The sequence below is a fragment of the Galeopterus variegatus genome, unplaced genomic scaffold, assembly GCF_000696425.1.
Source record: "Galeopterus variegatus unplaced genomic scaffold, G_variegatus-3.0.2 Scaffold2833, whole genome shotgun sequence".
NCBI lineage: Eukaryota > Metazoa > Chordata > Mammalia > Dermoptera > Cynocephalidae > Galeopterus > Galeopterus variegatus.
In genome coordinates, this window is record NW_007728944.1 from 123200 (window position 1) to 136668 (window position 13469).

The 13469-nt window shown below is 35.6% G+C and overlaps 1 protein-coding gene across 4 annotated transcripts in view; it reads left to right on the top strand.

Moving 5' to 3' along the window:
- Positions 1-13469, top strand: part of FOXJ3 (forkhead box J3) — a 141567-nt gene that overhangs the window by 107366 nt on the left and 20732 nt on the right. For all 4 annotated transcript variants that reach the window (XM_008583106.1, XM_008583109.1, XM_008583107.1 and 1 more), the window contains one exon: positions 12739-12867. In XM_008583106.1, coding sequence (XP_008581328.1) covers positions 12739-12867 — 129 coding nt within the window. The remainder of the gene's footprint in view (positions 1-12738; positions 12868-13469) is intronic.

Below are 13469 nucleotides of genomic sequence, written 5' to 3' on the forward strand. Positions count from 1 at the left end.
GTGAATGCACTAAATATTCAACTTAAAAGACAAAGATTATCAGACTATATGAAAACAATCCAATTATGTGCTCCTTATAAGAGATATATCTTAAATAAAAGGACAAAGCACATTACTAAAAATAGGTATTTTATTATGAAAGAAATCATTTTGATAAAAAATTTTAACAATAATATGCTCTCAAAATCTGATAGAACTGAAAGGAGAAATAAATAAAAAATCTCATTAAAGATATAGAAGATTCAGACCACTAAAATAGAAAAGTTGATCCAGTTGACAAATACAGAATGCTACACCCAACAGTTGTAGAATATACATTTTTAAAAGTGCATGCAGAATAGTTACCAAAATTAGTTATATGATACTGGTCTATGCTAGATTGTAAAGGAAGTCTCAGCAAATTTCAGAAGACTGACATCAGAGTATATTTTCCAACATTATGGAATTGAGATAGAAAAAATAGCAAAAAGATAATCAGAAAATTTCTCCAAAATTTGTAAGTAAAGCAGTATAGTTCTAAATAACCCATGGATCAAAGAAGAATCGTGATAGAAATTACAAAATACCCAAATTGATGAAAAACACAAATATGACATACTAAGGCCTGTGTAATGCAGTTGAAGTAGTAGCCATAATTACATGTACAAGACTAGAACAAAAGTAAAAAATTAACAATTTAAACATCTAGAAAAACAAGATGAAAAAAGTCCAAAGAAGGGTGAAGGAGGGAATAATAAGGGAATTCATTGGAATAGAAAGCACATATATAACAATGAAAGTCACCAAGTGAGAAATTGTCTCTTTGTAAAAAGATTCATCAAGTTGATAAGGGACTTTTGCTTCCAGCCAATGTGGATTTACTCTGCTACCTGAAAGAACTGAAAAAAATGGACAAAATGAAACAGCAGTTTTCCAGGGACTGGACCTCAAGGAACAAAGGACAGTGATCTCTGAGAAATAAGATGAACTCTATGATTCTTCCAGCTTACTACCTGGAAAAAGTTTCCAGAGCACAATGCAGGAGTGCAGAGGTTTCCCTGAGTTGAGGAGGCAGAACTGGGAGATTATGGAATCCAAGTCATCTATAGTTCGCAGGACAGAGTACCAGAGTAGAGAGAGTTGAACAGAGACAGGATTCCATAGATATACGGAGGGTATTCTTTGAGTCCTCAAATGGGTACTGATTAGTGCATGTGTGAGGAAGCTGTGGAAAGAACCACCTGAAAGAATTTCTGTAGACAATCATTAAAACTCATAGGGCTAGGCATTCTTCCAGTTCCCACCAGAGTGAAATACTTAATAATTTACAGGGTATTGGGTAAAGTACTCAAGAATGCTTTTGCCTCAATAGTAGGAAAAAATTAGTCCTAGACTAAAATGCTGCTAAGGTCCTACCTACATACCTTAAACGCAAAACTCAAAAGGATCAAATTCTTTTCTAGTAAATAGATTTAAAACAATTTTTTAAAAAAATTTTTTAGTGATATAATTCAGATTCCAGGAAATTCACCTTTTTAATCTTTACAGTTCACTGGTTTTAAGTATATTCACAAGGTTGTGCAGCCATTACCACCATCTAATTCTTGCACATTTTTATCACCTCAAAAAGAAAATCCCATACCTGTTAGCATTCACTCTAATTCCCCCTCCCTCTGATGCCTGGAGACCACAAATCTACATTCTGACTCTGGATTTGCCTGTTATAGACATTTCAAATAAATGGAATCATATAATACTGTCATTCACTGCATAACATTTTTGTCAACAGCAGACCACATATATGACTGTGGTCCCATAAAATTATAATGGAGCTGAATATTTTTTGTTGCCTGGTGATGTAGTAGCCGTTGTAACATCATAACACAATTACTTTATTTTTTAACTAAGTTTAGTGTAGCCTAAGTGTACAGTGTTTATAAAGTCTACAGTAGTGTACGGTAATACCTTCACATGCACTCACCACTCACTCACTGAATCACCCAGAGCAACGTCAAGTCCTGGGAGTTTCATTTATGCTAAGTGCCCTATACAAGTGTATCAATTTTGATCTTATGTACCATATTTTTACCATACTTTTTTTTTGTTTAGACATATTTACACAGTGCTCAGTACAGGAACATGCTGTGTAGGTTTTTAGCCTAGGAGCAGTAGGCTATACCATAAAGCCTAGGTGACTAGTAGGCTGTACATCTAGGTGTGTGTAAGTACACTATATGGTATTCTCACAATGATATAATCACACAGGGATGCATTTCTCAGAACATATCCCCCTTGTTAAGCAATGCATGAACTTATATGGCCATTTGTGTCTGACTTCTTTTGCAAAGAATGTTTCCAAGGCTCACCTGTGTTGCGGCATGTATCTGTTACATCATTTCTGTTAAGTAATTTAACTATGACCCAGAAGAAAGCTCAAGAACATTTATAGACATATAGAAATGTCCAGAATGAGCAGTGCGTGTGGAGCAGGGAGATGTCCAGCAGGGGAGGCGGAAGCTCCGCAGAGACCACACACCCTGTGGTGCTGGTGCGTGACCCAGCAGGTAAGCCTCACCACTGCCACCCGACTCCATCCCAGCCTGGCTGAGTGCATGCTGGCCAGAAAGGTGGCTCCCCGGAGAGGCCCAAGACATGAGGCAAAAACACACACACGGCACTAGTGGCCAACTGAGCAGACACTGAAGTAGCCATACCAGATTGGCAACCCCAGCAACATCCTAGCCAGACAATAGTGTCAAACCAGTGGACTGTGAAACACCCTGCCACAATGACTAAACATCAAAGGAAAGATACCAGAAATATGAAAAATCAGTAAAGTACGTCACCTAAGGGTAATAACTCTCAAGCTCTAGATCCTATAGAACAAGAAGCCCTTGAAATGTCTGACAAGGAATTTCGAGTGATAATTCTAAGGAAACTGATTGAGATACAAGAAAACTCAGCTAGACAACGTGATGAAAGGAGGAAAAGTATACAGGACCTGGAAGAAGAAATGTACAAGGAAATCAAAGCCTTGAAAAAGAATGTAGTAGAGCTTGCTGAACTGAAGAATTCATTCAACGAAATAAACACAACAAAGAGTTTAACCAGAAGGCTTGCAAAAGTAGAAGAGAGAACTTCTTTTTTTTTATTTTTTTCCTTTTTGTCTTTTTTCGTGTCCGGCAACGGATCGCAACCCTCAGTGTCGCGCCCGGACTGGACCGGGACCGGCAACGGGATCGCAACCCTCGGTGCTGCGCCCGCACCTCGCTCAGCCAGTGAGCGGAAACCAGTCTGTATGTGGGATCCGAACCCTCGGCGGGAGCGCCGCCGCACTCCCAAGCGGCGCACTGTAACAGTGCGCCACCGGGCCGGCCCGAAGAGAGAACTTCTGACCTTGAAGATGGGCTGTTTGAAATAACACAGGCAGACAAAAAAAAAAACAAAACAAAACAAACAAATAACCAAAAAACAAAAAAGAAAAGAGAATTAAAAGCATTGAAGAAAATCTAAGAGAGATATCATACAGCCTTAAGTGCTCAAATATCCGGGTCATGGGTATTCCCAAAGGGGAGGAAAAAGGAGATTGCATTGAGAACATATTCAACAAAATAGTGGCAGAAAACTTCCCAGTTATTGGAAAAGACACAGATCTTTGGATTCAGGAAGCTCAAAGATCCCCAAACGTATTCAACCCAAAAAGGTCTTCTCCAAGACATGCTATAGTCAAATTGGCAAAACTCAAAGACAGAGAATCTTAAAAGCTGTAAGAGAGAAGCATCAAATCACCTTAAGGGAGCCCCAGTCAGACTAACAACAGACTTTTCATCACAACCCCTAAAAGCCAGAAAGGAATGGGATGATATATTCAAAATACTAAAAGACAGAGATTGCCAGCCAAGAATACTCAACTCTGCAAGGCTATCCTTCCGAAATGAAGGGCAAATAGTATATTTCTCAGACAAACAAAAACTACAGGAATTCACCATCACACGACCACCCTTACAGGAAATTCTCAAGGGAGTACTGGGTTTGGTACCTGAAAAATAACTACCACTGCCATGATAATTCAAGAAAAATCAAAACCCACTAGTAAACTAAAAATGGCAATAATAGAGAAAAAAAAGTTTATCTGCAACCCAAGAAACCAACAATACAGAAAACAAACAGTAAATCGGAAAGAAAGGAACAAAAGACACCTAAGACATCCAAACAAAAATCAATAAAATGCTAGGAATAAATCAACACTTGTCAATAACAACTTTTAATGTAAAAGGCTTAAATTCACCAATCAAAATACACAGACTGGCTGACTGGATTAAAAAGGAGGACCCAACTATATGCTGCCTTCAAGAGACCCACCTCACCCATAAAGACTCACATAGACTAAGAGTGAAAGGATGGAAAAAGATTTACCATGCAAACAAAAATGAAAAACGAGCTGGAGTAGCTATTCTTATATCTGATAAAATCGACTTTAAACTAAAAACCATAAAAAGAGATAATGAGGGCCGGCCACTACATAATGATAAAAGGATTGATCCATCAAGAAGACATAACAATCATAAAAATATACGCATCCAATGTTGTAGCAGCCGGATTTATAAAACAAACTCTGTTAGACCTAAAGAAGGAAGTAGACCCTAATACCATAATAGCAGGGGAACTGAACACCCCACTGTGAGTATTGGACAGATCATCTAGGCAAAGAATCAGCAGAGAAACACAAGATCTAAACAATACTCTAGACCAATTGAACTTGGCAGATATCTACAGAACATTCCATCCAACAACCTCAGAATATTCATTCTTCTCATCAGCACATGGATCATTCTCCAGAACAGATCACATGTTAGGTCACAAATCAAGTCTCAACAAATTTAAATAAAATTGGAATTATCCCATGTATTTTCTCATACCACAATGAATTAAAATTAGAAATCAATAACAAACGAAATTCTGGAAACTATACAAACACATGGAAATTAAACAGCATTCTACTTAATGACATATGGGTCCAAGAAGAAATCAAACAGAAAATCAAAAAAACTTATTGAAACTGAAGAAAACAATGATACCTCATACCAAACCTGTGGGATACTGCAAAAGCAGTTCTACGGGGGAAATTTATCGCATTAAATGCTCACCTCAGAAGAATGGAAAGATGGCAAGAGAACAACCTAACAGTTCACCTTAAAGAACTAGAAAAACAAGAACAGTCCAAACCCAAGGTTAGCAGACAGAAAGAAATCATTGAGATCAGAGCAGAACTTAATGAAACTGAAACCCAAAAAACAATATAAAAGATCAATGAATCAGAAAGTTGGTTTTTTTAAAAGATAAATAGGATTGACAATTAGCATGGCTAACTAAAAAAAGAGAGAAGATCCAAATAACAAAAATTAGAAACGAAAAAGGTGATGTTACAACTGATTCATCTGAAATACAAGGAATTATTTGAGACTACTATAAACAACTTTATGCCAAGAAATTTGAAAATCTGGAGGAAATGGATAAATTTCTGGACACACACAAGCTACCAAAACTGAGCCAAGAAGATGTAGAAAATCTGAACAGACCAATAACAATAAAAGAGATTGAAGCTGTTATCAGAAGGCTCCCAACAAAGAAAAGCCCAGGACCAGATGGATTGACAGCAGAATTTTACCAAACATTCAAAGAGAAATTGACACCAATTCTCTGCAAACTATTCCAAAACATCGAAACGGAGGCAAATCTCCCAAACTCATTCTATGAAGCAAACATCACCCTGATAACAAAACCAGGTAAAGATACAACTAAAAAAGAAAACTACAGGCCAATATCCTTGATGAATATAGATGCGAATATCCTCAATAGAATAATAGCTAACAATACAGCAACACATATGTTAAATTATACACCATGATCAAGTGGGATTCATCCCAGGGATGCAAGGTTGGTTCAATATATGCAAATCAATAAATGTGATACTCCATATTAATAAAATCAAACACAAAGACCATATGATTATAGATGCTGAAGAAGCATTTCATAAGATTCAACATTCATTCATGACAAAGACCCTCTATAAGTTAGGTATAGATGGAAAATATCTCAATATAATTAAAGCCGTATATGATAAGCCAACTGCCAATATCATCCTGAATGGGGAAAAACTGAAAGCTTTTTCTTTAAGAACAGCAACTAGACAAGGATGCCCACTCTCACCACTCCTATTCAACATAGTGTTGGAAGTACTAGCCAGAGCAATCAGAGAAGAGAAGGAAATAAGGGGCATCCAGATTAGAAAAGCTGCAGTCAAAGTGTCCCTGTTTGCAGATGACATGATCCTATGTATTGAACAGCCTAAAGCGTCTACAAAAAACTCTTGGAGTTGAAAAGTGATTTCAGCAAAGTAGCAGCATACAAAATCAACACAAAAATCAGTAGCTTTTCCATTCTCCAATAGTGAACGTGCAGAAAGAGAAATCAAGAAAGCTTGCCCATTTACAATAGCCACCCAAAAAATAAATAAATAAATTAAATAAAATACTTAGGAATAGAGTTAACCAAGGATGTGAAAAAATCTCTATAATGAAAACTACAAACCACTGCTGAGAGAAATTAGAGAGGATACAAGAAGATGGAAAGATATCCCATGCTCTTGGATTGGAAGAATCAACATTGTGAAAATGTTCATAGTACCCAAAATGATGTACAAATTCAATGCAATCCCCATCAAAATTCCAATGACATTTTTCTCAGAAATGGAAAAATCTATCCATATATTTATATGGAATAACAAAAGACCATGCATAGCCAAAGCTATACTGAGCAAACAAAGCTGGAGGCATAACACTATCAGACTTTAAACTATACTACAAAGCTGTAATAACCAAAACAGCATGGTACTGGCATAAAAACAGACACACTGATCAATGGAATAGAATAGAGAATGCAGAAATCAACCCACACACCTACAGACATCTGATCTTTGACAAAGGCATCAAGCCTATACACTATGTAAGAGACTCCCTCTTCAGCAAATGGTGCTGGCATAACTGGATATCTATATTCAGGAGAATGGAAATAGAGCAATATCTTTCACCATGTACTAAAATCAACTCAAAGTGGATTAAAGAAATAAATATACACCCTGAAACAATAAAACTTTGTAAAAAAAACATAGGAGAAACACTTCAGGAAGTAGGACTGGACACAGACTTCATGAATACGACCCCCAGTGCACTGGCAACCAACGGAAAAATAAACAAATGGGATTATATCAAACTAAAAAGCTTTTGCACAGCAAAAGAAACAACTAACAGATTTAAAAGATAACCAACAGAGTGGGAGAATATATTTGCAAAATATACGTCTGACAAAGTATTAATATCCAGAATATACAAGGAACTCAAACAACTTTAAAAGAAAAAAACAACCCAGTTAAAATATGGACAAAAGAGCTAAATAGGCATTTTTCAAAGGAAGATATATGAATGGCCAACAGACATGAAAAAATGCTCAACATCACTCAGCATTCGGGAAATGCAAATCAAAACCACACTGAGATACCGTTTCACCCCAGTTAGGATGGCTAATATCCAAAAGACTGTGAATGATAAATGCCTGCGAGGTTGCGGAGTAAAAGGAGTTCTCATACATTGCTGGTGGGACTGCAAAATGGTGCAGCCTCTATAGAAAATGGTATGGAGGTTCCTCAAACAATTGCAGATAGATCTACCATATGACCCAGCTCTCCACTGCTGGGAATATACCCAGAGGAATGGAAATCATCAAGTCGAGGGTATACCTGTTCCCCAGTGTTTATTGCAGCACTCCTTACAATAGCTAAGAGTTGGAACCAGCCCAAATGTCCATCAGCAGAGGAGTGGATAAGGAAACTGTGGTACTTCTACACAATGGAATACTACTCTACTATAAAAAAGAATAAAATACTGGGCCGGCCCGGTGGCGCACTGCTACAGTGCACTTCTTGGGAGTGTGGCAGCACTCCCGCCGAGGGTTCGGATCCCACATACAGACCGGTTCCCGCTCACTGGCTGAGTGAGGGGCGGGCGCAGCACCGAGGGTTGCGATCCCGTTGTCGGTCCCGGTCCGGTACGGGCGGGACACTGAGGGTTGTGGTCCGTTGCCGGACACGAAAAAAAAAAAAGACAAAAAAAAAAAAAAAAGGAAAAAAAAATAAAATAAAATACTGCCATTTGCAACGACATGGGTGGACCTAGAGAGAAGTATATTAAGTGAAATGAGTCAGGCACAGAAAGAGAAATATCACATGTTCTCACTTATTTGTGGAAGCTAAAAATAAATAAATACACAAAAAGGGGGGGGGTAGAAGACATAACAATTACAATTTCTTGAAGTTGATACGACAAGCAAACAAAGGACATTGTTGGGAGGGAGGGGGGAGAGGGAGGAGGGAGAGAGGCTTTGGTTATTGGCTACAATAATCAACCATGTTGTATATTGATAAAATAAAATTTAGACGAAAAAAAAAATATCCAGAATGAAACAAGGTAAGGATCATAATGTCTGCCATCCAGTAAAAAAATTACAGGCAGGCAAAGAAGTAGTAAGAAACAACCTATAAAGAGAAAAATTAATCATTCAGAACTAACCCAGAAATGACACAGATGTTAGTATTACTTTAGAAAAGGATATTAAAACAGTTATCACTTTATTTCATGGGAAAGCTGAAAGACACATTGATGTATTATATAGACGTGGGCAATATAAAAATCCCAAATCAAACTGGAGATAAAAATTGCAGTTTCTGAGTTGAAAAGTACACTGGTTGGAATTAACAGCAGATTAAACATTGTTGAAGGAATGATTAGTGTACTCATTTTATATAGCAGCATAAGCTATCCAAAGTAAAAAACAAAAAAAGACTATAAAAAATTAAGTGTTTTTGTGAACTGTGGGTATAACTTCAAGCAAACTAATATGTGTAAAATTGAAGTTCCTGTTGGGAATCTGGATCTGCATAAAGCAATGAAGAATAACAGAAACGGTAACTATGTGGGTAAATATATAGCTGTTTTTAAAAAACAATCTCTTTAAAAGATAATTGACTATTTAAACCAAAAATAACAAAAATGTATTGTGGGTTTCTGTCGTATGTAGAAGTAAAATGTATGAGAACAATGGCACATGGGCAGAGAGAGGAAAAATGGACGTATACTGTTATAAGGTTCTTACACTATACATGATGTAGTATAATATCATTTCAATTCAATAAAATTGATAAGGTGCTACTATTAAAGCTGATGCAGAAGAAGAAATACAATTTTCCAGTATCTGGAGTGAAAAGAGATATCTATATATTCTGCAGAGTTAAAAAGATATGATGAGAAGATATTAAGAACATCTTTATGCAAATGAAGTTGAAATTTTAGATGAAATAGACAAAATCCTTAAAAATAGCTTATCAAAACTAGCGTGAGAGTGAATAGAAAATCTGAATACTTCAAGACATTAAATAAAATTCATGATTAAAATATTCCTTCATAGAAAACTTCAGACTCAGGTAGCTTCAATGAAGTCTTCTAAATATTTAATGAAGGAATAACACCAATCTTAAAGAAACTCTTAAAGAGAATAAAAAAAAGGTAGTAACACATCCCAATTTGTGTTATGAAACCCAGCAAAGCCTAAGTAGCAAAACCTGAGAAGGACTTTACAAGAAAGGAAATTTTGGGTCACTCCCATGAACATAGGCATTACAGTCCTAAACAAAATATCAAGAAGTTGAAATCCAGTGATACATGAACAACATAATGTATCACAAACACATTATTTCATTCTAGGAATGCAAGGTAGTTCTAGCACTGGAAAATCTGCTGTTGCTGTTCATCACTGCATTGATAGAAAAAAGGAGAAAAATCACATCTTCATCTCAAGAGAATATTTGTTAAAGTTTAACAACATTCAAAAGTAAGAACTCTTAGTAAACTATAAATAGATGGAAATTTCCTTAATGTAATAAAGAGTATTTACAAAGAAGCCTACAGCAAACACCGTATTAAATGGTGAAGTGCAGAAAACTTGTCCTTTGAGATCTGGAATAAGAGAAGTATGTCGGTACTTCAACATTGTATTGGAGGTCCTTGTCAGTGAAGTTATAAAAGACAAATAAAAAGCATAAAGTTTGGAAAGGCACAAATAAAGCTATCATGATTCACAGATGACATGATTGTTTACATAGAAAATTCAGAAGAATCTACAGATAAAGCCTTAAATTAGTAAGTGCTCCAGCGGGTGCAAGGAGATCACATGATGAGAGGGAGGGGAAGTGCAAGGGTCATTTAAACAACCAGCTCTCCCAGGAACTAATATAACCAGAACTCACTCAGTCCTCCCCTCCCCCTAACCTATTGATGAGGGATCTGCCCCTCCTGACCCAAACAGCTCCTAGCACTGCCACATTGAGGATCGGATTTCAACATGAACTTTGGGAGGACAAAGGTTGGGGGGGCAAACATAACCAAACTATATCATACTATTTATCCAGTGATAAAATTTGAGCTTTTAAGCAAAAGATAGGACTTTGGAAAATTTATATCTAGTATAGCAAGTCTGATAGCTCCCCAGTCTTTAAAAAGACTTTTTGAATGGAATTGGTGATAATGTTAACAAATATAATTTCTTTGATGTTGTATGATGAAATACGTCAACATTCAGAATATCTGTATAACTTACTGAATTAATACTTTCCACATGACCAATGCACATGTGAATAAGTGATGCATTCAGAGTTAAAGGTAGAACAGTGGGTTTTAATAGGATACAGTATGAAAAGTTTATTGGTATGGTTTCAGATTCTGCATTGCTACTAACTTTAAAAATTCCCACTTGTCATGTTTTGGTGTAGTGTCAAAGAAGGGGATTCACAGTTATGTGAAAAATCTATTAAATTTTTCCTCCTTTTACCAAGATTCCTTTCTGTGCTTCCACCCAAACAAGGTATTGCAACAGATGGACTGAGGAAGCATATTTGAGAATCTAGTTGTTCTCTATTAAGCAAGACATTGATTTACAAAAATGTAATACAGTGCCTGCCATTTTTCTCATTTTACTTATTTGTTAGGAGAAAATACTTTTTAATGCTAACATGTAATTGGGTTTGTAATTGTTATTTCAGAATGAATTAGTAAATCAAAAAATTTTTTGTTTTAATTTCTGATATACCAATTATTGATAGATATATCAACATAAACAAAAGCTCCCATGGCTCCTTAATTTTTAAGACTGGAATGGCATCTGAGACCAGAGTTTGAGAACTGCTTTTCTATACCTTGACCTATGTGGTGATTACATTGGTATGCTCATTTTGTAATAAATAAAATAATTTGTGCACTTTACTCTCTCATAAGAATGTTATATTTAATAAGAATATTTATCCTCCCTCCAGATGAAACAAACTATGGAATTGTCCAAGGTGATGGAAAGTATTTCTGGTTTGAGTGATAGGTAACTGAATATAGACAGAAGAGAATGAGCAGCCAAATAAATGACCATGGGATGCTTGTAATTTGTTTATATTATTTCATAGCTTTATAATTACTCCTAGGAGCGCATAAGGTTGATTTCTATGATATTTACACTGGAAGTATTTACTAGAAAAATCTTTGCCAGAGTTTTTTTTTTTTTTTTTTTTTTTTTTTTTTTTTTTTTTTTTGCTTTTGTTTTTTCTTATACTCTTTTCCCCTTACACATTTTCTATATACTTCATTGTTCCTAGCTCATGTGAATGTGGGACAGTTCAGTTTTCCTTTAAGTAAGGAGGCATATATGCCTAGTTTTCCATATATTTGGCCTCTTTTAGCAAATGTTATTGAGCATTGAGCATGACCACATTTTCAGCACAGAGTGGTTACTAAATTCAACAAATTTTTATTAATTGTATACTGAACAGAAGGCACTACATTGTTTGTGATTACTTATTGGCAACTCGAGGAGGCAACAGTCTAGTGGTAGATAAAAATCTGTTACAAATTATTTAGATCATAAAGCCAAATGTATGAATGGTTCTCATGGAATTGGAAACACAGAAAAGTTAGTAGCATCTTGAAGGCTAATTTTTTGTTTTAAAAAATACCATTTTTTGGTTTCTAATTTAAAAATTGTAATGCTTATTATAGACTACACTCTCAGTGGTAAAAGTCTTCAGGAGTCCCCAGTCCTGCCAGGTAATCATTGTTAAGAGTTGGACATATGTAGTCCTTCATATATAATGCATATGTTAGCATATTATTTTTAAAAATTAGATCAAAGGTAGGATTTTATAAATATATTGACAGTTTAGTTTTCAATTTTCAATATTTTAAACACTATGATACCTTTTTTCTTTTTTGGTCTAGGGGGTTTTCTTGTATATGTGCTTTTTGTGATGCCTAAGATTTTGACAGAAAAGTAGTTTTGCTTAAAACTTGAGCAGAAATAAATTTGTACTTGGCAGAAATGTTTAACAGTAAAAATCTACTGTAATCCTCTTATTAAATGTTTGTGAACTAATTATACCTGATAGTAAATTTAATTTATGAACCTCTAGACAGACAGGTCCTTTAGTTTGAGAATGTTGAGAACATTATTTCATGGTGAACATGGAGTGTAGTGATGAGGGGCATGGTGGGGTAAGTACCAAAGGAATATGTAATATGCCTTGTCTAGTTGTGAATTTTTGTAGAGTTGCTTAAAAATTATTCTTTGTTGTAGGAAGTACTTATTCAGTTGCTTTTCTTTTCATTCTAGGTAACGCTGTACAACACTGATCAGGATGGTAGTGATAGCCCACGCAGTAGCCTTAACAACAGTCTCTCAGACCAGAGTTTGGCATCTGTTAATTTGAACAGTGTTGGAAGTGTGCATAGTTATACACAGGTGAGTCTTGGTGAAGTTAGCTTCTTTGGAAATTTGCTTAGTGCTTAAAACTAAAACAAACGTAATTGAAATGCAAATAAAAAATGAAGATATGTATGTCTCAGTAATCATCTAAATAACTTAGTAAGTAGATCAGGCTTAAGTAGAGCAAATTTCTACCTTGATAGTGTTTAAATTTGGTACTTACACTTTACCAAGTTTGGTATAAATATTTGGTTGTATAGTGTTAACATATTTGGATGAATTTTATTCTAACTATTCTGCGTCCAATTGAAAAGCAATTGAAATAGGAAAAAAATTGTATTTTAGTAGAGCCATAGTTTATGATTTTCTACATTTCTTGGAAAAATTGCTTAGAAGATATGTATATCAACTTGTTTTCCAGCTGTAAATCTGAGAAGGGGATTCTGTAAACCCCAAAGGTTAGGGTGGCCTGGTACCCAACTGTTAACTACTCTTATATTTTCAATATTGGTCTGGAAAACAAAGCCATCCTATAAAGGGATGTATGTGTGAGTATTCTTTCTTTTGTGCTAATTTGTTACCTATTTCATGACCATTGGGTTATCTAATATTTCTTTTCAAACCATCTGGCAACTATA